At 38.3% G+C, this 26,832-nt stretch overlaps 2 protein-coding genes across 7 annotated transcripts in view; one reads left to right on the plus strand and one right to left on the minus strand.

The window, feature by feature from the left end:
- Positions 1 to 16,210, minus strand: part of CREM (cAMP responsive element modulator) — a 35,717-nt gene extending 19,507 nt beyond the window's left edge. The window contains exons 1-6 of one of the 3 annotated variants that reach the window (XM_087712528.1): positions 12,125 to 12,270; positions 10,623 to 10,743; positions 8,773 to 8,919; positions 6,148 to 6,245; positions 5,890 to 6,032; positions 777 to 965 (exon numbers count right to left, since the gene is read on the minus strand). In XM_087712528.1, coding sequence (XP_087568654.1) covers positions 777 to 965; positions 5,890 to 6,032; positions 6,148 to 6,245; positions 8,773 to 8,919; positions 10,623 to 10,743; positions 12,125 to 12,153 — 727 coding nt within the window. In that variant the 5' untranslated portion in view covers positions 12,154 to 12,270. Of the gene's footprint in view, positions 1 to 776; positions 966 to 5,889; positions 6,033 to 6,147; positions 6,246 to 8,772; positions 8,920 to 10,622; positions 10,744 to 12,124; positions 12,271 to 16,068 lie in introns of those variants that run through there. The other 2 variants (XM_087712529.1, XM_087712527.1) reach the window with 2 other exon arrangements.
- A 7,481-nt stretch (positions 16,211 to 23,691) lies between these two features.
- CUL2 (cullin 2) overlaps positions 23,692 to 26,832 on the plus strand; it is a 58,170-nt gene continuing 55,029 nt past the window's right edge. For 3 of the 4 annotated variants that reach the window (XM_087712534.1, XM_087712536.1, XM_087712537.1), the window contains exons 1-2: positions 23,692 to 23,828; positions 25,668 to 25,805. In XM_087712534.1, the coding sequence (XP_087568660.1) occupies positions 25,687 to 25,805 (119 nt within the window). In that variant the 5' untranslated portion in view covers positions 23,692 to 23,828; positions 25,668 to 25,686. Of the gene's footprint in view, positions 23,829 to 24,082; positions 24,102 to 25,667; positions 25,806 to 26,832 lie in introns of those variants that run through there. The other variant, XM_087712535.1, reaches the window with a different exon arrangement.

Consider the following 26,832-nt stretch of genomic DNA (forward strand, 5'->3'; position numbering starts at 1 on the left):
TTTGAAAAGCTCTTCATGCATGCCCACATAGACTCCAAATTTATTTTCGGTTTTAAACTTGGATTTCTGCACAGGTCTGTTATTTATGCTCTTGCAGATTTTTTTTCTCCCAACTGATTACATTATCAACTTTTTCCATAATTTCACATAATCAATAAAACAGAAATAAAATAAGAGTCTTTTTTGCCTTGATGTACAATATCATTAACATAAGAACTTCTCCAGGTTCTAAGATTTACTTCAGAGATATTCCTTCAAACTTATTCACCACTAGGAAGAATAAATTATGACTGATGAAAGACCCATTTTATGGAATATCTCTAGATATGTCTAGATAAGAGATACATCAATAATGGTGTCTTCCTAACAAGAAATGCATTATTCTCTAAGTGACTTGAATGCCTTATTTTTGTGTAATAATTTTTTTGTCAAGCAGTGTTACTTCTTTGTTAAACATACAGCCAGAAGCTCAGCAAGGAATAGGTAGCATTCCCTCTTTCCAGTTTTTCCAACTACCCTATGAAGTAGATTAAGCACAGAGAGGGGGATTGCCGCAAACTCACTCAGTAAGAGTCTGAGGCTGAGAACAGATTACAAACCAGGTCTTCCCACTTCTAAACCAATGCTTTTATCACCACACTACGGTAAATGGTAAAATGGCTCTTTTACCATTTGCAGTAGATTTTTGTTTTGCTACAACCCAATTAAGAATAGAGAAGCAAGCAATAGAAGTTGAAAACATAGTTATCTGTTTAATTAAAAAATGAACATTTTACCTTGGACAACAACCTGACTCCCAGGTACGAAGAACTGTTGAGTGCCATCAGGTGTTTGAGCTGCATATTGTACAATCGTAGCACCAGGTTGAGGAGCTCCTGAATTTGTCATCGTTAATGTTTGTAGTCCTTGAACACCATCAGATGCTGGATTGGAAATCTGGATGGTTCCACCTTGGGCTATAGCAACTAAATAAAAAATAAATACTATGTAAGACATCAGCAATAGAGATGAAAACACTTTAATTTAGTTGCTCCCAAAGAATGTTTAAGGGCAGGATGATATGAATGACCAATATCCAGTACAAAACAGTACACACACACGCACACAAACCAGTCTACAAAACTGACTCACAATGCCTATTACTGAGGGCAACACAATATTCTGTGGGAGGACAGTTTCCCTCTCTTTCACCCTATGTTTTTGTTTTAACTCACCATTTATTAACACACATTCTGTTTAAAACTATATAACAACTACTATTTTTTCTTATGGAAAAGTTTTACAGGTAGTCCTCAACTTGCGAACATTCATTTAATGGCCATTCAAGGTTACGGCAGCACAGGGGAAAAAGGGATTTACAACTAGTCTCCACAATTAAAATTGGAATGATTCATAACCATCATGTATTCTCTGTAAATATGTTTTATTTTCATTTTCATTTTCATTTCATACAGTCACATATATACTGTGCATAACCGGGGCCATATAACATTGAGCAAGAAACACAGCCATCCTTGTCAACAATACTCCCCAAAATACAAACCAAACCACTTCAACCCTCCATACACCCTTTCTTTCACCTTGCTCCAACTTTCCTTTCTCCCCTACAACATTCCCCTCTACCCTACCTCCCTCCCCCTCTATCACTCCTCTCTCCCAATATACTCCCTCCCTTCCATCTCACCCTCCCTCCAATCCTCTCTCCCACCCTCTCTACCCCTCTTTCTTCTTTCCTTCTGCTCCTCCCTTCGGTGTATTTCTACTATCTATCAATATATTCAGCTTCCTATTTTTACACTAGAATTAAAAAAGCAACAGTATACAAGTGCAATCATGTTACTTTAAAATCTAGCACATACTATATTTCCCCCCTCACCCCTAGGACCCCACCTCCCTTCCCCCCCTGACTTCCCAGAGCCCGTACACGGTATAGCTTTTTATCAAACACAGTCTAAAGTATATTAAAACCAAGGAAATTTAAAAAAGAAAAGAAAAAAAAGTCAGTAAAGTCTCTACTTTGAACTCAGCTTCTTGCCGTTACACAAATTTTAAGCAGTTTACACTATTCCTAATCTTAGTTGTTTGATTACCTGCAGGACTTCCCCAGAGGTTATTTGTTGGTTCAACTTTTGCCTGTACTCTTCTCTAACCAGGGGTATTATCTCTTTATCTAAGTATCTGTCTATATCTAAACCCTTAATTTTATCCCCTTTGTACAATTCTGTAAAAAAAAATTCCCAGAATGCCTTTTAAATCTCCTCCTGTTAAAACACCTCCTTCCCTCTATAACACAATTTGGATACATTTCAAATTTTTCTTTTAATTTCCTCTTCCCATTCTTTTCGTTTTTGTCCTTGTTTATGTCTATGTATTTTGTTTATATTCATCAGTACTCCTCTCATATACGCTTTACTTGCATCCCCTACAAATTCCATGAATGTACCCTTATTCGTATTCAGAACAAAGTATTCAGATAGCAATTTTTAACAATCATTAATATACTTTTCATATCTAAATAAACTCTCATTCGACCTCCAAGACCTTCTTGCCTGCACTACCCTTCCCAATTCCATCCAAACTGGGTTATGATCCGAAAGGACCCTTGCCGCAATCTTTCTTCTTCACCCTAGAAAATAAATCATTAGTGATTTGTATAAAATCAATCCTTGAAAGGGATTGATGTCCATCAGAAAAAAGGGTGAAGTCATATGCCTCTGCGTTTCTTTCTCGCCAAACATTTCTCAATTCGAAGTCGTCCATCAAGTCTTTTTCCCTTCAAGAATTAGGTCTAATGCAATATATCTTCCAAAGGGATCTGCTTCAGTTAGTTCAGCCTTAATGTCTTTTCTTAAGTATACAACTATACCATTTTTATTTTCCGTGGCAGAGGTCACAAAATATTGACCAAGTTCGGGGTTGAACAAATATTTTGATCAGTTGATTTGATATGAATTTCTTGCAGACAAATTATATCGTTCTTGAACTGTTTGAGATAGTGAAATATTTTCTTTCTCTTCTGTAAAAAGTTCAGACCACAACTCCTTGGTCAATGGCCGGTGGTTATTGAGGTTGTTGCAATGTACCTTGTTTTCCCATTCGTCTGGTAGTCATACGGCTAGATCTTTGTTCCCTGACCCCTTGCCCTTCTGGAAGGAGGAAATGGTGCTTTTTGTCTGGTAGTTGTGTGATTTGCTGTTTATCTTGTCCTTTTCATGGTCTTTCTCCAGATCCAGATGGTTCAGGGTGTCCCACCTTCAGGATCTTGTGATAGAAATCTCGGGCTTCCCATACAAAGTTGAGATGATATTTTTCCTTATCAAATGTAATTATAATACCAAATGGCACATCCCATCTATACTGTATCTGACGGTTTCTGAGTTCTTCCACTAGAAAAGCATAATCTCTCCTGGCTCTTAGCATTTGGGGTGGTATTTCTTTCAAGACAATCAAGTCCTGTCCGCCAATTTGAAGCCTGGTATTATAAGACTCTTGTAGTATCATGTTTCTGAACTCTCTTGTAGCAAAGTATATAATTACATCTCGGGGAAGTTGCTTCTGTTTTGCCACCCAAGAGTTAGCGCGATAAATTTTTTCGATCTGCCAGTCAAAATTGGACCCCGGTCTTTCCACCAGATGGTTAAAAGCCTCTGAAAAAATCTGTTTAAGTTCTCCTGTTTATCTTCGCGCAGCCCCCTGACTGTTAATGCAAGCTCCATCTATGTGTACTGTATCATAACAATTTGTTTTTCAGCATTTTCAACTCTTTGTTGCACCACTTCAGTTTTGGAAGTCAAGTTAGTGTTGGCTTCTTCGAGAACCTCTAGCTTATCTTCCATTCCAGAAACATATTCTGTCAATACAGTTACAAGTCCCAGCATATCATCATTTGTTTTGGCAATCTTAGTATCAAGCTTATCATATAAGTCTGCTTTAAGTTTCTTTATCTCCTCTCTGAATTCTCTGAAAGCTTTTGAATTCTGCTCTCTAAATTCTCTAAAGGTTTCAAAAAAAAGTTCTTTCGTTAGCAGATCTCCAGTAGGGGGCATAGAGGGTGGAAGCTGCGACTTTGTGCCAAGTGTGTGAGATGTACTCCTAAGAAGAGGTCTCCCCGAATTTAATTTTGATGCCATTATATCTTTTCTTCAAACAATTATTCAACAATTATTCAAACTCTATTGGCCTGCTGTGTAGCTTAAGAGGAAAGAAAGTATTAAGTCCCCCCTTTATTTGTTCTTAGAGGTTTTTCAAAAGGTTTCAGAAAAGAGCATTGTAACAAAGCAGGTTTCAAAAGATTAGCATTGTAACGAAACAGTTCAGCATATTCATCTCTGTTTGGAATGTCTCTATATTAACAAGGAGTCTTTTAAAACTTTTAAAAGTTGATAAGAAAAAAGTCTTGTAAGCTCTTCAGAGAAATGAAACTAATTAGTGAGAGATTGCTGGCTGGCTGTTCCTTTGATCTTTTTTATCACTGTTCTTTGCCGGATAGTTAGGAATGTGGCACAATCGCCATTTTAGGAGCTTATTTTTTTAAGGAAAAAAAAACCCCGTGCACGAAGGAAGCTCTTGTAAAAAGAAGCTAGGATTTTTTTTTTTTTTAAAGGCAGATAAGGTTCTCAGGTACGGACTCTGCTTGTATTAATCTCAAATAAATATATCAAAAGTTGTCCTAAGTGGGGGGATCCTTACTTTGCGCCGTAATAAATACAGCCAGAGTTTCTGGCATGGAGATGTGATTCAGCCTTTGGTCGCCCCCCCCCCTCCATTCGCAGCAAAAAAAAAAAAAGCTGCAAACTTCAAAGAAAAGCTCTTACCAGCTGGATCTCTCTCTCACTCTTCTTTGCCTGAAGAATGAGGTATCTACCAGGTATTTAGGCAGATAACGCCACCAGAAACCTGGGGGCAGCTCGTTAAGTTGCCACCATCAGCAAGTTCCCGCCCCGCATAACCATCATGTATTTACAACAGTTGCAGTGCGCTGAGATCATTTAATTATCATTTGCAATTTTCCCAATGAGCTTCCAACAAGCTAATTTCAGATTGAATTTGTAACAAGGTTCACTTAATGACATGTGATTCACTTAACAACTGCAATGATTTGTTTTAACAATTGGAGGAAAAATGGGTTATAAAATCAGATGTGATTTAAGAATCATCTCCCTTAAGGATCAACCCAATTGTGGTCATAAGTTGAGGAATATCTTGTAACAAACATGATATGATAGGAAATGCTGAGTTTCTGATTATAAAGGGACACTCTATAGACACTCACAGAAAAATCTGACAGCCAAAACATGCTATAAAAACTAGGTCAGTTTTTCCAAATATACATTCAATTGCATAATTATTATAGCCTAAATAGTTCAGCCTTAAACAAACTTGCAATGCTTGGCAACTTTAAGATGTGCAGATGTCTACTCCCAGAATTCCCCAGCCAGTATGAATTCTGCAAGTTGAAGTTCATACCTCTTAAAAGTTGCCACATTTGAAAAATACGGGTCTCTAGCCTGTTTTGGAATTACATTTTAATTACAAAAGGCTGTCAAAAATATGTCTTTATGAGAGATAACTATACGTATGTCTTACATTCCATAGTCTCTGACCAAAGGTTCTAAAATTAAATAAATGAAGGAACATCAGTAAAAAGAGGGGGAAAAAATCCAAAAGAATATTACATATCAGTCTATTTAAGTAGTAATCCATCTAAGAGATTATTAATATAAATAATAACAAGAAAAACTGCATCCAGGTTCCATAGCTTAAAAGAACAGTTTTCTCTCCCCCCCCCCCATCAATTGTCACTTAATTTTATTGCTTTTCAAAATTGTAACTTTCCTTTTAAGAACAATAGATTATTAAACAGGTAGGCTAATGTTACAGAAGACCTACTGTACTGCCCGGTGCTAGTTTGATAAAGGCTGGTTGGCACAGCCATGGCAGGAATTCCAGAAGGTGCTCCTTCTTCCTCTGGTTTTCCTTCTTCAATCTTAGCAACGCCAGGTGCATCAGAAGAAAGCTCATTCAGAATTTTTCTGCCAGAAATAGATAAATATTTAAAGAAATATGTTTAAAGATGCTGACCTATTCCATGAAAGAGTGAAACAGCATAAACAAACATAAAATTTTTTGTATTAGGGCAAAGCTTACCGATACGAAGGCCTCCTTGAAAGTATCTCCCTCCGCTTCTGAGAATCAATTACCACCTCGGATTCTGTAGATTCATCTGCATTTGTAGCTGGCGCTACCTAATTTTTCAAAAACAAAAATTTAGTAAGCTTGCAATTCTAGAAAGTTTGTTGCCTGAAACTCTGTGCAATAGTCAGCCGTTTTCATTGTATTGAGTCCAGATCTAATGTTAATAATCTATTACATGGAATTTTATTCACTTGTTTCATTTCTATCCCACTGTAATACAAACAACTTTTGATTGCTAGATCACTGTTTTGCAAATTTAACAGACTCTTATAATGTACAGACAGATGGAGTAGTTTTGAAGAACATATTCAAGAACTGATTGTATGCTTGACTTGTTTCAAATCTCATTCACAGTTGTGTGGACACAATTGTGTCCACAATTCTTCTATATTCTTGCTATGAACTGTATCAATTTTTTCTATGAAGAGAGAGAGACAGAGACAGAGACAGACAGACAGGCAGATCCTGAAGGGCAGAAATGGCAGTGACAACCAAGTTTCATGGAATGAGAGGAGGCGGGGAGGACCAATAGAAAAGGTTGAATAGAGTGGAACAGGAAAGCAAAGGAAGAGTTGAAGGAGATAAAACATAGTCAACAATGCTAGAAAAGTTTTAGAAGTTACATTTTGAAGTAGATGAGTAAATAGGCCTGATTAATGTGTCATGAGCGTGCCCGCACACAGACACACAAATATACATACCAGTTTGATTTTGACTCAGGGTTCAAAACAAGCCAATCCCATGAAAGAAACCATTGTTATCAATTGTACCAACAATGGCACAATTCACAGTAACAAAATCAATGAGTAATCCACATTTTGATTTATTATGTCAAACCTGACTATAGACATCTAACCAAGACAGCAGGGTTATTAATGGCTAGGCATGAAAGAGGATTACAAAAGAAGCTAGATTACATTAATTCCAGAATCCAATGGTAATTGCCAGAGGGTTTTTAAAGATGAGAAATTAAAAGAACACACAGGGTAACAAATTACAGGTAATTATAGACCAGTGATTATAATGGAGGCTGCCCCATTATGGCTGAAAGTATTGACAGCCGTTAAATGAAGTGACCATGTGATACTATCACCTAATGACCAATGCAGCAGCCGAGCAGCAGATTTGCACACAGTAGGCTTAGGGACCGTGAAAGTGAGCAGCAAACTTCAATGCAATGAAGGCAAGCACAGCCAACTCACTTGCTAAGCAGCAGGATTGCAAGTGCTGAGAAGAGCAAATTACTCCATCCTTAGGCCATATTCCTCTGTTCCAGAAAGAAGCACCACAATTTACCACAGCCACTCTGAAAATGGTAATTGCTTCTGGAACACAGGCTTGCTGCCTACAGACACAGGGGGACACAGCAGCCACTTCCCAACCTGAGCTCCAGAACTTCCAAAAGGAGATGTATAGTAAAAGATATGTGATTGGTGGCAGGAATGGAAAAGATCATGTGGGAAGTAGGCCAAGGCTTGTGGGGATAGAATTGGGGGAAAGGTTTTGCAAAAGGTGGGGCGAAGCTCTTCAGCATCCTTGTGATTGGTCTTAAGGGCCAAAGACCACAGGGGTGCTGCAGTGACTGTAATTTCAAAACCAGATCCTAAGTAGTTTTGTGGAGGTGATTATTGTTAAGTCAAGGACTACCTGTATAGGTCAAGAACAATTTTAGTTAAAACATTGCTTTTCCTTATCATTCTCTTCTCTCTACAGATTCCTATTCATCTTCCTGTCCTCCAAATATTTCCTGCTCATTTTTGCAATTCTCATCCCACACAAGTTCTATTTATATCCTAGCATCTAATGCCAGTATTCATAATTTAACTGTGATTTAATATTAGCAATAGTAGCAATCCCTGGTTACACTGGAGATATTGGGAAACATTTGCCCAATTTTTGTGTCATAAGTCAAGGACTAATGGTAGACAAGTGAGCAAGGGATACTATGAAGTGATAAAATATTGACATCAAAAGTACTTACTACAATGTTTACTAACTGTTCTGAACACCTGTCCAGAACCAAGAGAACTAAAACATGTTTTATAAAGAAAGCAAAACTGAATGCTTTTTGACAATCTCATCAATATCTACATGAACACATTTTCAGTTTTCTGTAGTCTAATCCATTATTAGAAATGGATACTTAAAATATTAATAAAATGCTGTCCATTTAGGAAAAAAGATGGAAAAGGAACTGTCTAACACTCTCTTCTGATTTGCAGTTATCATATTTTTAAAAAGGAACCTGAAGCATGATATCAAAGCGTGCAAAATGCTTTGAATAACATCATTCTAAATTCAAAACATATTCGATGCATGTTTTGAAGCAGATGTTTGAAACCTGTAATTGGCATGTTTTGAGTTCAAAGCACTTCTTTGAGCTAGAAACAAAAATTTAGGGTCAAAGCATTACAAATTTTAAAAAAGTGCATCCAGTAGTATTATGTTGGCAACTAGAGAAATAAGTACACTTATCCACTGGCTTTAAATATGGGATCTTCTGTTCACTCTTGTGTTGGCACAAAAATAAATAGTCCATTAAACCAAGGAAAAGTTAATAAAGGGGACACAACTAACCTGAACAGATTGCAACTGTGGTGACTGAATTACCGAAGACTGTGTAGCTTGAATCACTCCCTGTACGTGGACAGTTTGACCAGAAGGGAACTGCACTACAGTTACAGAGGGAGATCCTCTTCCAGTTGTTGATCCTGCTACAGAAACCTATTGAGGTAAATAAAGCATACCATGAAAACAGCTTAAGTAGCTAGCTCTCAACATTCATTATCAGACAAAGTAATCCTTAGGCTTCACTTACATTTCCACTTTTAACACAGAATAGGCTCTTTTATAATACAAAAATATATTTAGGCTTATACTGACAATTTTATGGTATTGAAAAGCAGATGTAATATCATCTGGGCGGTACTTCTGCTTTCCTATTATGAGCATTATTCACTAAGCATGATCAGAGATGTTATTATTAAAAATGTAACCTCTTTCTTTCAAGCAAAAGAAAATGCAGTCTCACATAAGATACAATTAGATAGAATTTTGCCCAAGATACAACTGTTTTCGTATCTTTCTACAAAGTTGCTATAGTGTTATTCTTCTGCACCATTGCAAGATCATGTCAATTTTAACAAACAGAAGGTTGAGAAGTAACAACTTGCCAAAAACAGCCACGAGCTTCTCGGCTTAATTCCACTTTGATTTACTATGTTATCTTAATATTTATTAATATTAACAATGTATTATGATTGTCTCAGTAATACTTTAGAGTTGCATGACAATAATTGTATCTGAATATTGTCAAAGCATATGAAAAAGTTGACAGATCAATATGTCAGTAGCTTCTGTTTAATTTTTAGCATCAGCCAGATAGCAGCACATAAGAATACCCATTTCTTGTAATTTAAGATGTCATCATGTTTAAAAGTTTAGAACCTGTTTCGAAGACATATACTTTCACTCCCTCCTTCCTCTTTCATTTAGATTTAAAACATGTATTTTGAGGCTGCTGGAATTCAAATAAATCTGTGTCCAAAAAATACTAATTGCAAACTATTTTCTGATTCCTTAATATTTAAAGGCCAAAATATCTTTGGGTATTACTACATTGCTGCTTTAGAAATTATGCCAAGCTATATGTTCACGGATACTTCATTGCAGGGTAAAATGAAATGTTTTAGCAATTGAAAAAGAAGCATGTATGCAGGAGCTGCTGACTCTTAAACATGACATGGGTAAAGAATGGCATGAGCTGAATTGGAAGAAGATGGTTTATCCCCATAAGAAAGGAGCAGGGTGTGATAACTAAGAAGACTCCTGTCTTTGTAGGCAACTGCTTTACTACGAAGAGCCTCCAAAGGTGATCTCATGCCAGGTTAATTATATGTGGAATAAAACTCATCCATCTCTGTAAAACATGAGTTCAACAAACAATTTTGGATGGGCCACTGACGTTTTCAAAGTCAACACACTTGCTTTTGCCCTAAAAAACAGGCTACCAAGCGTGTCTAATTACCTCAGGGTCTCAACATCACTTCCAGCTCTTGTGCTGCTACCCTTTTGCCTGTCACCAAACAGCTGATTTATGCCTCACGTATTCCTTTGCATCTTAGGAAAATTTTTAATTTATCACTATGGTCCTTTCTCACCTAAGAGTTATGCAGACCAATCTTATTCCCAGGCTGTTTAAGGCTTTATAAGATTGTTTATATTAATAATATTTCTGCTTTTAAAAATGGCTAGTACTATTGGATTCAGTAAATATCCATTTATATACTGAGCAAAAGTGCTACTCAAAACGTAGAGTAAGTCCAGAGGGTTTTTTCTTAATACCAACATAGCAATGATTTCATATTACTCTTCATATTATCAATGAATAATGGTGTTGAAAAAATAAACAGAACATTTCATATTACTTGAGCTATAGTGGAGATCTGATTTTGGCCGATTGGGGATTGCATGTTAGCAGAATCACTTTCTGTAATAGAGTCTGTTGCACTGCCATCTTGTGGTTCAACTGTTTCCATGGTCATTTGTCTAAATGCAAGGGAGATATGAAATATTCAATAACTCTTCTGCTCATTTGTTTATTTCAAATTCTGTTACATAAAATATACCACAAAAACTTTGTAACTTATAAATGTGCATGAATACAAGAGTCAACTGTTTCCATGGATGTGTCCAGTGTATTCTATCTTGCTAACTTGCTTCAATATATTACGTAGAACTATAACTGTAGTTTCAATAAGCACTGAACATGAAAGCTGTGGATAACGGGAGTCTTGATCAAGCATTTAGATAGAGAAGTAGGTGAGTTGCATCTATCACATATGGAGGTTAAAGAAAGGTGACTTAAACTTTGCAGAAAGCTGAGGCCTTATTTTTCTTCCCTAGAAAAAACATCTTTCAGGCACAATCTTATAATTGAGGCAGAGATGTATTCTTTGAGATGCAGAACAGGCCAATTTCATTACATTTTTATTGTTCACTGGAGCTTCATTTTACTTTAAGCAATAATTGTTTTGTGTTTTGATAAGCAATTAACTGCTGTTTTTTGCCAAGTATTAAAAAATTCTTGGAAATGTTATAATGCACATTTAGACACTTCTTTTGAAAAGTTGATATAATTACAAAATTGGTCTGAAATATTGTAGATATGAATTAGTTGCATTTAGAATATTGCTGCCTGTGAGATCCTATTATTGCTTTTTTGTTGTATTCATTTATAAATGATTTGTTATTTAGAAGTCAATACAAACTTTGGCAGCAAACATTTATTTCTGGGAAAGCATAGTTTATAGAGGGAGCATCAGGGCTTGGCTAGGAATGACAGAATAACTTAGCACTACATACTTTCAAACTTAAGAGATGTGGAACCAAAACTGAAACTATTATTTCTTGGAATCAGGTAGAACTATGAACAAGGGGCTTTTGGCTGTTGTTTGACCATATCCATTTTAAATTCTTATTTTTTATTTACACTGTATACTTGGTTTATACTCCTGGCATGTTTTATATTACTGTACTTTCAAAGTAGAAAAAAATCACTTTCAGTCAAATTATAGAAAATAGCTAATGTCCATAATGATAAAAATCACTGCAGAATGCTATAGTTAGATGCCGACTAAAGAATATTTAGATAGTTAATATAATACTTTCAGCCAAAGAGAAATATCATTTAATTCACAAACAATTGTTATGATCCAGGAATTGTACATATGCACAAACCACTCAAATGATAAGTATTCACTTTAGCTTCTGCAATATTGTTTTAAGTAGTACTCTAAATCATTCTTGTTTGTCATAGTGGTCTTCATTGTAGATTCTCTCACATATTAGAACTTCATTTGGGCTACATCTTTGTTAACAACTGTTCATATTTCACCCCACCGTTTTTTTAAATATGGTTGAAGCTTACCTCCACATGTTACAAGTCAAATGTAGCATCTAACGCAGCCAAACTCCAGAGGTGCTGGTCTTTTGACTCCCATAATTCCCAGTCAGCATAGTCAATTACTAAATTGGCTGTGGAGTTGTAGGAATTGACAACTTAAGACATAAGATTGTCCATAGTTTTACTGCTGCTTAAATTCATGTGTCAAACTTGCATTCCTATTTCTCAAAATCTAAAGCACTCCCTATTTTCAATCTATAAAAAAGTATCATTTGCTTACTTCATACCAATTAAGTAATTACAATATGTGAGGCTCCATTTTATATATGAAAAACTGCTTGATATATTATGGAATCCATTTCACTTCCACAATTCTACTTTAAAAATAGATATGGGGTTTTTTGTGTGTGTAAGGCCTAGGTAATGAGATGCATTCCATTAGAATGGTAGAGTTAATCTCTTCTTGGTACTTGTAAAGCTAGATAAATGTATTCTGAATATATAAATCCATGCTGCTGTAATTTATTCAGCATCTCCCAGAAAAAGATTCCAACTCCCAAATAAGAGATTAAAAATTACTGTTTAAGTTCAAACATAATGTATTGCTGAAACTAAGCCAAATTTAAAACACTTGAGTCAACACATATACCCACACTCTCAAACACTTCCTCTAAATGAGATTGGTAACAAATGCTTGGCTGCATTCCCTTTATCGAAATTATTACTGTAATACAGGACACAAGCCTGCTATGCAGAAGCATCTTCTAGTGATAGCTAAAAATATAATGGCTACCTTATATTAATTCTGGCATGCTGTTTTTTGCTACACTTGCTCATGATTGAATTTTTAAAAAAAGAACTTCTTCCTTCTCCAGACCACGCTCTTCTAGTGAATCTTGCAATGAAGTTATGTTCTGTTTGTGATGTCATAACTATTGCTATGGCAACTTACATTCACAATATTACATAGTATTTAGGATAGAAAGGAAAAGGAATAAATGAGAATCTTTTGTGCTAATGCAGGAGATTTTGTAAGTTTTATAGAGAACCCTTTGAAAGGAGGAGAAAAAAATAAAACTTTTTAAAAAGGTACTTTTATAAAAACAGTAGTTGAAGCACTTTTTGGAAATGCTTGCAACTCAGCAATTTCAGTGCAGTTTGATCACCAAACCTTTTGGCATATTTGGTAAATATTGCATGCTCATTTGCCCAGGTAAGAAAACACATGCAGTTAATACAGATACACAGACTGACCTATGGAACATCAGTGAAGTCCAATGATGTTCTTAGATTCCAACATGCCCATGCAAAGATTAGAAGTATTTTAACATAAAGAGGATCCTTAAACTTAGAAATGAATTTTTATTGTAAAAATATACAGTTCCTTAATTAGGAAGGAAAAATGTTGCCAATAGAAATCTACATACAACTTAAAATTTTATAGAAAGTATTGTCAAGCCTGAAAATAGAATGGGATCATTTATGATTCAACGAAGTTGCTAAATTATGCATGGATACTACTGCTAGTAAATAAAACAAATATGTTTACAATTTAATCATATTTTAAAAAAGGTTTTATTGAGTGGCACCAGTTCTTTGGAATAGCATCCCAATCAATATCTGGTTGGATCCCACATTGCCTTCTGGAAGCTGCTCAAAATACCATCTTGGTTTGGTTATAGTTTGATTTGGTTAATTTAACTTTATTCTGTTTTCGTTAATCTGTGGATCCTTTATGTATTTTTGGCTGTATGTTATGTTTTGTATTTGCAATCCCCACCCCCCCACTGCAACTAATACTAATTACTAAACAGATGGGTCAGTTGCAAGCATACATCCTGCAGCAAAGTATTTTCGCCTGCCTGTTTCAATCAAAGAAACCATTCTCCATTTTTTCTATTAGTTTAAAAAAGACCCTTTTTTACAAAGAATTATGGATTTATAAATATATTTTTTCAAAGAAATCTACTTCGTATCCTGAGATCACACATCTTTCTTCTCCCAGTGACACTATTCTATTTGGGGATAGCAAGTCTTAAAACTATGCAATTGTGACTTTTTTCTCTAGTATAATGGGTTCTTAAATTTGCATTCAAAAACTCCAATAAAAAAGCAGACTAACAAGCTACTTCTTCCATTTTAGGAGCTTAATTTTACTGAACATGATATTCTATCATTTGCTAAAAGGTCAAAGTTGCACAGGGTGAGAACAGAGCATGTTAATAAGTGCAATACAAAAGCAAATATTGAAATATACTGTAGTTCTGAAAAAGGACACTTTTAATCACCTTGACTGAAACTCAAAATTATTACAAACAGGTTTCTAAATGGGCAGAAGCCTTCCAAATGTAGTCTGCGATGAGATTAGATGGCTCAGCATGTGTGTGTATGATAGCTACAATTGATTCTTGTTTTGTTGGGACTACCAACCTTCTTTTAACGGGAAGCCCTTCTCAATTATTTCAAAATCTGCACAGAAGATATTTGCTTTTTTTACAACTTCCTTCCTCCAGCTTTATTTCTTTCCTGTGTTTCTTGGTAGCTCCTTCAGCTTATATATGAAACACTCATACAGAATTGCAAAGAAACCAAATTTTCATAATAGTTGACAAAAAGTTAAATACTATGGAATGTAGCAATAAGAAGTGCATTGGGTTGTAACACATCATTTCTGAAAATGAAACTAAAATAAAAATTTGCACAAAACAATGCTAACATATTTCCTTTATTAAATTAACCAATATGTTAATAAATGCTTTATTCTTCAGTTCAATCTTCTAATATATGCAAGTACATTCAACTGCAGGAATGGAGCATTTTTATATCCTCTTTCTTTTAAAGTAATTTTAGAATTTAATCCTAAAAATTAGAGAGATTAGAGCTGTTTAAATCATGCTCTCTCTCTCCAATCAAAATCAAGTTATACAATGAGAACAATGGTTTAACACAACTTATGCGGGCAAACTGAAGCTGATTTGGGGCTATTTCTCACAACCCAATAGCCAAATGATTTATTTGTGCCTTGTTACATTTATGTCTAGCAACTGTGGTTAGTTTATGACTTGTTATATTTTGGGCAACTCAACAAACCAGGTATATTAACAAAATACAATCAGTTAGTGCTTTGTGCAAACACAGACAATACCTACTATCCCCAATTGGTGTTCTCCAAATATGGTAGATCTTCTGGCTAGCCAAGTATTTATTGGGATTTACTTTTCATCTTTTCCCAAGGAATTCAAGGCAATATGCATATCACATACTTCACTATAATTAATCATTGCAACAATTAATCTGAGACAGGAGAGCTGGGAATCTAACAGGCTTAAAACATACTAAATGAGCTACTTTGAGAGACTTTGGGCGACACCCCCTAAGCAGCATAAGGGTGCCAAAGATCAAGAACTTTTGTCAGCTCGGCCAGCATTAATTGGGGGAAATTAGGAACTGTTGGCCACATGCTTGGAAGCCACCAGTTTCAGAATGATAGTGATGCACTGCAAACCTACACACGTTGATACAAGATCAAAGTAGACCGAGCACTCAAGCAAACAGAATACGAAAGTGCACTATGCTTTTTAAACACCCTAATTCCATTAAACTCACAGTCTCTAAATGTGGTAATTGTCGCTGCCGAACAGCAGCACGTTCCACAAAGCTAAACTGGTAAATAAGGAAGAACCCCCTTTGCACATGCGCAAATCCCTTTGGACTTGAAGTTTTCCCCTCGGCGAAGAGTACGCCGGTCGGATTAAGCTCCGGTATTAAGGCGAACTCCGACCCCCGTTTAAAGAGCCCTGGCTTCTCTTTCGCCCGGCCGGCTGTCTCTCCCTTCTTCGAGTCCTCGACAACAGCCCCTTCTCCTGCCCGAGAGCCAGCCCTCTGCCACTGCCTCCAAACGACAGACCGCCTTGCACACAGACACACATACACACACCCGACGTGTCTCCGCCCCCTCCTCGACTCACCAGAGTACGTGGCGCCCCCGTCACAGCAAAAGCAGGCGGGGAAGAGGGATTGGGCCGGGCGAGCCCGCGCGTCGCCTCACGTCAGTGCTGATGCCGCCCCGCCGTCACCGCAGGGGGCGAGGGAAATGGCGGCCGGCGCCGTTGCTGCCAAGCTTTCCAAGGCCTGTGCGAGGAATAAGGGGTAGGGCGGGGCCTGATCCGCCTCGCTCCGCCCACCCACGCCGCCTTTCTAGGGCCACGCTCATTGGCCATTCATGGGACTCAACCGCTGGAATTCGCGCCAACCGTCTTTCAAGCCCCCACCCATTGGCTAAGGACGAGGGGCGGACACAAGATTCATACCGCCGTTCTTTGCCTTTTAGGATCGCAGCAAACGCCGATCCGAGTAAGGAAGAGCAGCTGCGGCCGGAGCTGTGCCAGTACAAAGTCCCAGAGTTTCATGTAGGCAATCATCATGCACAAATGTCTCTGGAAATACATCGTGTAAAAAACCGCCAACCCCCCTCCCCTCCCCACCCCACTTTCTTTCATGAGCCTGTCTTCCATTATATGCCATGTATGGGAATTAGATTCGGCCTACTCTATCCGGTCTCAAAACTTGATATGGACCCTGGAGAGCAGGGTGGAGATAGTGGTCTCTCTGCATCTTCTTGCTGTCATCTAGTGATCGTCCGGATTTTTGGAACCCAGTTTTGTTAGTTTTCATGGAAGAAAGTGCTCCAGAGTCTCTGGGAGGCTTGGCTGCCTGATTGTTATGCTAAGCAAAATATTGTTGGCTACTTCCTAACATAGTGCATTATTAGTTCTTTGAGAAGTCCAGTCAAGAAATTAGTGACTGGACTTTTAGAATGCCTAAAAGCTGGGTTCCTGTAGCATTGAGAACTAGCTTGCAAAACGTGTGTGCTCAAGCAGTTACTCGATGAATCAGTGCATCATATTGATTTGGAAAACTTCTGTAGGTTAATTCAAGACATGTTTATGATTTCAATAAATGTGTATGGTTTATATTTTATTTTATTTTGGATTTTATGCAAGCAACACCTTAGGCTGATTCGATATTACAATAAACGTAGAGATTAGTGAAATACCATTTTGACAATTGCAACAATTTTCCATAAATAACTAAATATAAAAAACAAGGCCATACAATAATAGACAATGTGTGGCAGTGCTTTGGACACCATTCAAACAGAGGAACAATAACTCCCACTATTCATTAAGCAGCTTGACTTTCAGTTTCCATGTGAGCCTGGAAAAGTTACAAATGCTTTGTATTAAGACATCTCCTTAAACAGGTGTAACTTTTTTTTCAAGGTGGTACAGTGCAGAGATGATTATCTAGCATGGACTCTTTATAGCAGCGGTCACCAGTGGTGGTCCATGGGAAACATTTGGTGGTCAGCAGAAAAATTATTTGCATTTTTTATATTGCACTAAACCAATGGTCCTCAAACTACAGCAACTGGGCAGAATATGTGCAATGAACGTTTATGTTCCTGCAGAAGATCACCCCCTTCGGGGTCTTTTTGTGCAGGTTGAGGGAGGGCAGAAATTCTTGGGATCTGTTTCAGCTTCCTGGTGCAGGGCTTTGGATGAAGCCTGGAGGGAAGTGCAGCTGGTGTCAAAGAGCTGGGAGCTTTAGGTTGCCCTGCCTTGGAAATTCTTCAGTTTTCATTTTACCATACCCTGAGGCTTTTTCCTAGTGAAAACCAGTCTTTCAAGATAAAGAGTTGCCCCATTTCACTTTGAAACTACACCAATTTTTATGAAAATTGGCCAACACAACAATCATTTTGAGTGTTTGTCTGCATCTGTTTCGGTGATTCAATTTAACTGATTGCAGAGGAATTTTATCTGTCTTTAACATGCCTGGGGAAACAACTATCATCAGATAAATGTTTATCTGTATAATAAAGAATGGGGCTAAGAAAGAAAATAATTGGACAATTCTTTCTTGAATATATTTTCTCTCAAAACAAAGGGGCCCAATTTTCTTCCAAGTCTACCCTGATCCTTTGTATTGCTACTACTACATTTCTGGTTCTAATAAAATCATCATTCTTGTAGTGATTATGGATAAAATTCTCAGATATTTTTTTTTATCTAGTGATTATTTGGTAAGGACTCAGAATGATAGATCATATTTCTTCCAAAGTATGCTACATAGACACCCTAGGATTACAACATCTGTCATTTACAGTCAGTAGTGTGGTGATAAGAACTGTAATCAAATGCATCTAAAGTTTGAGAAAGATTGAGTTATGTGGCTCAACTTACCTCAGAAGTCTGGCTTTCTGGGTTATCACTAAGGAGATTACCAAACCCTGATGAAATAAAAGATTCTTCTAGAAAGTACCATTATGCCTTTTTTGTTCCATTTACATTTTGTGTATGAGGTCCTGTTTTTGAAGGAATTGCTGCTGGAAGCAGAGGACTAAATTTGAGGCCCAAAACTTCATCTTGAATGCTGACATGTAACCGCGAAATATTAACCCATTGTATTATAAAAGCCCCAGTAATTTAACTGGAAAAGTATCTGAAGTTGGTATGAGCATAGTACCCATGGTATTTCTGTTCTGAGAAGAGTGCTCCTAAGCAAGATGCACATATAAAATAATATGATTGAGTTCAATTTTTTAAAATGTGTATTTTGCAAGATCACACTACTTTTTGAAAATTTGGTTTCAGAGTTAGCATGTCAAGAAAATTTGGTAAGACATTTAAAATATGACGTGAAATTATAATTTTATTTACTTACTGGATTTATATTTGTATTTATTTATTAAAATTGTTTGCCATCCACCTCACCGCTAGGTGACTCTGGCTTACAATATTTAACAGAATAAAACTATACAGAAACATGCATATAATAATAAAATACTATAAAAATAAAAAAAATACATCAGCTGTAACTAAAAGATGGGGGAAAGGAGTAGGATGAGCGGGAGAGTGGGTGGAGAAGTGGGCTCTGTGTTAATCTATCAACCATCTCCAGCCTGATACTCCCCTATTGGACCAAGCCAACCAACAAGCTCTTGCAAAAGGACAGGAAGGCAGGAGCCAATCTCACGGGAGGGGGTGTGTGGAACTGACCAGAATTCCCTGGCTGATGGGGCCTGCAGCATGTACCCTCTGCCAGCATGAGTGTGGCAGGCCAATCACATTGGGATGAGACAGTTCCTTAAGTAACCACCCATCTTCCTATTCAAAGCAACTCTGGTCTTCAATATAATACAATTATAAATATAAAAGCATTAATTAACAGCAATTACATAAAAATAAAAAGCCAATAGCATGAACAGTACAGGAATATACTTTTGTCTATTATTCCACAAATACCTCCAGTATAACATATCCCCCATTGTTTACCCAAGACAACTGGCAAGCAGATTTTAAGGTCCTTCTGAAAGATCAAAGGGTCTCACATCTGGTATTGGATCTCACTTCTGGCAGTAATATGTTCCAGAGTAAGATGTTCCAGAGTGCAGGGGGACATGATATAAAAGGCTCTTTCTCCAAGATCTTGCTAGTTGAAATTCCTCGATCAATGGGATCTGCAGCACACTCCTTCTGTTAGAGCAAGTGGGGTGGGCCAGTCCCATTGTATTTAGTTATGAATGACAAGCAAACTAGCTACAATTTAAAAAACAGTACAAAAAGCAGTCTCAAATACATTAAGGTCAATAAAACCATTGTACAATTAAAATGTATAAATATAAGGAAATAAAACACAATTCAAAGCAAAATAAGAAAAATAAAAACAAAATTAAAAGGATAAAAGGAAATTCTGGTGACATCATTCCAAGGTTAATGTCTATGGAGATTTTCAGTCATCCAGCTCATGATTGTCCCAAAGGTGCTTTTTCAAGAGGCAACTGGACTTTCTGGGTTTTTTAAAAAGACATTTAGCTTCTCATTCACTTCACACCTGCATGGCACAACAGAACAAACCCATCAGGACTAGATTCAGCAGTCCACCTGTATTTAAAAGAAAAAGGCCACTCTTTCGAAGACCATATTTTAGATTGTGGTTTGAAAGAGTCCATCTATGTCAAAATTGACCAGCCCTCTCTCAACAGAGGGGGAGGTATATGACATCATCTATCTCCAGTCTACAATACAATCCTTTCAATGGTTCCAAGAAGGTTTCAGACTCATTTGCACAACACAAGTGACCCTCATGACACAGATAAATCTTCAAGTGACTTTAACGACTCACCCAAAAATGCAAATGACCAGCTGTGTGCAAGGAGTATAAATCCTTCTATTCCCCACCATCCAGTCAGAACTAAAGAAGCATCTTGGATGAGAAGCGAAACATCTCCAAAGAAAAACCACGAAGTCCAATTTCCTCTTGAAATAGTACATTTGGGACATTCCACAGTTAAGACACCTCTGAACATTCTTACAGCAATAGCTGTTTATAAAAACTTGGCAACTCTGTGATAACAGTTCCATCAGAGTATAACAATATAAGCTACTTTTCCCTCGCTGAAAATATGATCTGTATTAAAGAGTGGCACTTATTGTAGCTCATAAATTCTTACAGAAAAGTCAGCGATGAAATATATGCACCAGAATCTCCGGTTCATTTTGATTACAGGGGCAATTTGTCTCATTAAACAGATTTTATGAAATCTTCCATTTAGTATTGTTGAGGGTAGAACACTAAAGCAAGCCTAAGAAATGTAAGCACTATGGATTGCTAAGCATGCCAGACTGAATAGTTTGCTGGTCTAAAATGTTTGCAGGGAGGAACCCTATCCTATAAATTAATTATACTTTGGTGAAGGAGGAGGAGGAGGGTGTGTGGTACATGTTTGCCATCTTGAGTCATTTATTTAGCGAATGGGGATGTACAGAAAGCATATGTTAAAGAAAATAGATATCAGCAGCCAATGGGACCTAGAAGCAACCACCAAGGCAATTCCAGGTCGAGAGATATTAGTTGGTGATGTCATCATTGCCCAAAGGGCACTCAATGGGGCCTCCCCTCTTTTGTCCCCGCATGGGTTCCAATGGAAGTGGTAGCTGTTTATCTACTCACATTTTATAAGTTTTCAAACTGCTTAGATGGGCAGAAGCTGAAACAAGTGGCGGGAGCTCGCCCCAACACGCTGTACCCGAGCCTCAAACCTGGACTTGCCAATCATCAAGCCTCAGTTCTAATCACAGACCCACCATGCCCCTTTGCTGCCTTCAGCTATTTGTAAAAATAATATAGGTGGGATAGAAATAAGATAAATAATAAACCCCAGCTTTTGCTTTTTTTAGATTTAAAGGTAGTAATGAGTCACAGCAACAAAGAGGTTAGAGAGACAGAGGTCAGTTGAGATTTTTACCCTGCAAAGCCACCAAAAGGAATTAGCAGTGTCAATGGACATCAGAAAATGTAAATGTGAGTCAATAAGAGTTGAGGGTATAAAGACTCTTTCTATTGATTAGATCATTCCCATGACATGCAAATTAAAAGATTATAAACCATCCAGAATTATCCTGTAGTAAGATGGGAGACCAATATATTTTACAAAAATTTTTTTTTTCATATAGCAGCTTTAGTCATTAAGCATGTGATAAAATGAACTGCAGCTCACAAAAGCTGATGCCTTTTAATAAATTCTGTTACTTGGAAAAAGTGCTTTCAAAATGTCCTGATTATTTGCACATGATTCTCCTACAGAGAACATAAATTTCTGTGTGCAGCAGGGGGCAGTGATCTTCCTGATCCCAAGAAAACTATGAAAGCTGTACCTGCATGGAGAGACAACAGGGAAATAGCAGGGTGGTAGAATTTAAAAGAATAAAATGGAATATACCTGCTAAGTCACCAAGATTAAATTTTATGATGCCAGGAAATAACAAGGCTTTTAAGTTACTTTGGACAGATCTATTCTCACTTGAGGTTATGTGTTTATTTCTCCCTCACTATTCTCTCCAGCAACCGTTCACTTGGGGGCTAATCACACAAGGCTTAAATTAAAGATGAAGTTTAAAAACTAGTACTCACTTTTATGTCTTCCTATTCCTACATTTGTTGAAAGCAATCAATCAATCAATCAATCAATCAATCAATCAATCAATAGGGGGTGGGTTGTCCCAAAGAGTGCTAGACTCTTTTTTTCTTTAAAGGTGTTTCACTTCTAATCTAAGAAGCTTCTTCAGCTGACTGGATGGTGAGAATTTATATTCCTCAATAACTCTTTAAAAGGATGCAAATGACCAGCTGCCTGCAAGGAATATAAATTTTTCCATTTCCTATTGTCCTGCCATCTCTGTCCTGAGATGAAGAAGCTTCTTGGATGAGAAGCAAAATGTCTTCAAAGAAAAACCAGAAAGTCCACTTGCCTCTTGAAAAACACCTTTGGGACAACCAGGACCTGGATGACTGAGAATCACTACAGACATTTAGGGGACGGGTTATAAAACACCTGGAGTTTTGAAATAACAACTGTCAGTTTTGGACTTCAGGGAGAGTTTTTACATAAATTTCCAAACGTCCATGGACTTGGGCTTGTGAAAAAGCAGGCTTTCCAACACCATATTTGATTCTATATCACAGTATCTTGTCAAATGTTGTAATATTTGAAAGATAAATCTCAGCAGGGACCTTTGGGGTGGGGGGGAAGTTTGTAGAAAGCCCAAAGAACCAACCATGAAATTGGAGTCATGATTATGCTGCAAAGTTGCAACCCCCTCCCCAGGTCTCTGAGCCCAGCAGTTTTCGATAAGGTACATCCTGTGGTCCTTTACATCAGGGGTCTCCAACCTTGGCCACTTTAAGTCTGGAGGACTTCAACTCCCAGAATTCCCCAGCCAGCTGGCTTAAAGTGGCCAAGGCTGGGGACCCCTGCTTTATATGACCTGGATAGCCTCAGTCGCAGAAGCTCACTGGGTGACCCGATGTCCGCGTCCATTCTTAGATCACCTCAAGGGGGGCTTTTGTCGGGGAAACCCGAAGGCAGGCGAATGTTGAGTTCCTGAAGGAAAAGCGAAATATCGTAAATCTAGGAAGCGAAGCAGCATTTAACCGGACTATTGTTTCCCTCCGTAGAGAAATCGAGTTTTTTTTAAAAAAAAAAACCTATTCTGAAAAGCCTTCTCTCAAAAGAAAGGAAAGAGAGAGCGGGAGTCGACCTCTCTCTCTCCCTCCCTCCCTCCCCCCCCCTCTCTCTCTCTGACCGGAAGGCAGAGCACTCTCACCTGAGACTCACCTGAGACGGTGAAACCCCACCGCACAGGTCAAAGTCTGGCTGCGCCTGCGCAATCCAACCCCTCCGTTACGCCGGAGGAAGCAGCAATTTATTCATTTATGCGAAGGAACGGTGGCGGCGTGATTACTTGGCCCTTCTCGTGCCCCATACACGGGGCGAAACCAACTCTCCCCGCAGCCTGGGAGGGAAGGAGAACTGAAAAAAAAAACGATGAAAAGGAGTCAGGTTATTATTGGTGCCAGTCGCGGCGCGCTGTCTGACAAGGGCGGCTTGACATGCTGAGATAAAGTATGTGGGAGGGAAACAAGCAGCTTCGGTGGGCGTCAAAAATAATGGGTTGAAATGGTTGCGCCCGCTCTGCCCCACAACCCCCCCTGCCCGCTCTGAGCCAATGGGAGCCCAGTGGGCGGGGCTCAACGGGCAGCCGTGGCGGCTGGGTAATGGCAACCCTGTGAGGAGGGTCTGGGAGATCAATCTGCGCGCGAGATACACAAGGTGCGGCGAGGGCGTGGGAACGCGACGCTGACCCAGGCCTCCCCTTGTTGCCAGGTAACAGCGAAAGGGAAGAGGCTACGGGGGTGTATGTATGTGTGTGATGGTGGGGGGGACGCTCTTCCTTCTCCAATTCCACCCCCCCCCGGCGAGATCTCCTTTCATCGCTCCCCGGAGGATCCGGTGCCTCCCTGCCTCCCTCTTTAATTTCCCGCTGACCTCCGTCTTCATTGCACTGACACCCCCCAGTCCTCACGGCAGCCTCCCCGTCCGCATCCCTTAGCCGATCGCCGCCGTGCTTCTCTCCTTTTCCCGCTGTCGGTATTCGATGTGAGTATGCGAGCCACACGCGTGCCCGTGTCTGGAAGGGGGTGCCGCGAAACCCCTTTTCAAGCGGATCGGCCGGCATCCGTGCCTGCTGAGTCCCGTGAAATCAGCAGGACGTTTAAAAGGCTGCCGGGTGTAGATGCTGGGAACGGGCACCGAGCAGGCCCTGACCCCGCAGGGCATCCGCCAGGTCCGCGTGTGTCCAGTGGACGAGGGCAGAAAATACATACAGGGTCGCCCCGTCCACACAGACATAGCAGTGTTTTCGTTTCTGTCCATAATCAGGTGTTTGAGGGGTGTGGGTTGAAAAAGAAGATTTGCGAGATCCTGAAAGCAAACCGGCAGATCCAGTGTTTTGTTTTTTAAAACCGTGTTATTTCCTTTAATCTCGTTGATAAGATATAAGGTAAATTGCCTTCAAACTCCGGGGTGTCCCAACTTCTGCCGATTTATTTATTTCTTTTATTTCTTTTTATGTATGTGTGTATTTATTTATTTATTTATTTATTTATTTATATAGTCAAGCCTTAATTAGAGAACAGATATAAGTATAAACATGAATATGAATACATGACATGAATACGAATACAAAGGAAATTAGAACAGGGACGGTTGATTTTGCTTATTTTGTATTGTTTTTGTTTTGCTTGTCTATTCAGAATAAAGGATGCGAAAATGATGATTAAATGCTGGCCGGATCTTAAAAAAATTAGAGAGTTATATTTAAATGGTACATCTCATAAGACATTCCACACACCACCTCCCCAATAGCATTTTTTCTCCACGAGAAAAATGTTTTTCTATCAACCAGACAGAGGATATTTACTTTGCTTTTGCAATGCGGGGAGGGGGTAGGATAACAGGAGATTGTGCTCTAGTTTAGAATTTGTGGTATAAAAGGGCAGCCAGATTATAAAGCACATGGGAAAGTAATTTGCTGTCAAAACCATGATGAATATAAATGTTATATCACTTGTACTTATTCTCCTAATGTAATGTTTTTATAAAAAGGGCTTAAGATGTGCTTATGCACCATTACTCTCAATTACAAGTCACTGGCCATGTCAAAAATGATTCACCAATTTGGCCTTTTTTGTCTTGTTTCAATTGGCCATAAGAAAAGTTAATTTAGGGGCTCCCCGAGTAGTCTATTTGCTTTAATTAAACCTTTATAATAGCCAACCTGCTCTGCAGATTTCATTGTATAATAGAAATAAACAATTTTTCTTGATACTATGTTATTTTTATACTTCCTTTCACCTAAAAGGTTTTGCTGGAAATTGATCTATTCGAGTTTCATCCAAAATATTCTACCCTGATTTAGGATTTGTAATTCAGGTGGCAGAAGTAATGATCATATAATATAAGGATAAATCACCAATAATTGCAACTTTTTAGGAGCAGTGAATGGTAGAGTTCAGTAGGAAAGTTCAGAGGAAGTACCAGCCTTTCTAGCAATGTAGGATGTTTTTGACATAAATATTTTAACAAAAAAAAAAATTTGATATCTCAAAAATATATAATCCTATTTGCAGCAGATATAATTAATAATTTGTATTTTTTTTCCAGATTCATTTACTTCCCCACAATGTCCTTGAAACCACGAGTAGTTGATTTTGATGAAACATGGAACAAGCTTCTCACAACTATTAAAGCTGTTGTTATGCTGGATTATGTTGAAAGAGCAACATGGAATGATCGCTTCTCGTATCCTTTTATTAGAGGACAGATATTGATTACACAGGATTAAATGATGTACAGAAATTGATTTCTTTACAGAATTCAGAGCTGGATAAAATACATTCAACATGAACTCTAGCACCAATAGGTTTTATAACATAGTGTCTATTAAGAATTATGTATGGTATACACAATAGTTTAAACAAAGTCTAATAATTTGCTAAGAATGGTAAGTATGTCTAAACTATAAAGAGTATGTTTAGTACGTGATTCTGTCCAATCTGTTCTAAATAGAAAATGTAATTTCTAATTAGGAAAGTATGGTTCTAATCAAACCCACCAGTTGTTCTGGCTGTTTTTGCTAACCTCATTTGAACTACTATTAAGCTTTATTATGGTCCCACCAAAAAGCACAAAACAGATTTTCATTCGGAATTATTTTGAAGAAAGACTAGCTAGAACTAGAGAATCATGTGCTCTTGAGCATGGATGGCAAATCTTTTCTGCACCGTGCTGAAAAGGGAGTGAGCGTGTGCGTGGCACTGAGTGCCAAAAAGGGAGAACTTCGCGAAGTGCACATGCACTTGTCTGGGCCATGATCAGGAAGAAGAGTTTCCCAGGGGGCACATGCATGTTGAAAAATTTACTTCTGGGTTACGGCATGCACATGTGTGCCGGTTGCAAGTCTTCCAGTTACTGCCATGCATGCACATGCGCCGAACATCTAGCCAGCACACATGCTAACACTGGAAAACGGAAGACCAGCTCTTCTGGTTTCCACATGCACAAAGGCCAGCTGATCTTCGTGTGCACATGCATGCCAGAAACCTGGAAGAGGAACGGTTGACGCTGTACATGCCAAGCAACATGGCTTCCCGTGCCACTTCAGGCTCGCATGCCATAGGTTTGTCATCACGGCTCTAGAGGAAATGATAGATGCTTGTCTTCCATCCCACAAGCAATTTTGGATCTTGTAAACTTCTGTTTCAAGGGCAGTATATTAGTAAATGACCTATTATTTGTGCTTGACCTAATGAGTTGTGCTGAGTTGGAT

Source organism: Thamnophis sirtalis, unplaced genomic scaffold (genome assembly GCF_051295495.1).
Source record: "Thamnophis sirtalis isolate CommonGarterSnake01/CBP01778 unplaced genomic scaffold, rThaSir2_p1.2 scaffold_4, whole genome shotgun sequence".
Taxonomy (NCBI): Eukaryota; Metazoa; Chordata; class Lepidosauria; order Squamata; family Natricidae; genus Thamnophis; species Thamnophis sirtalis.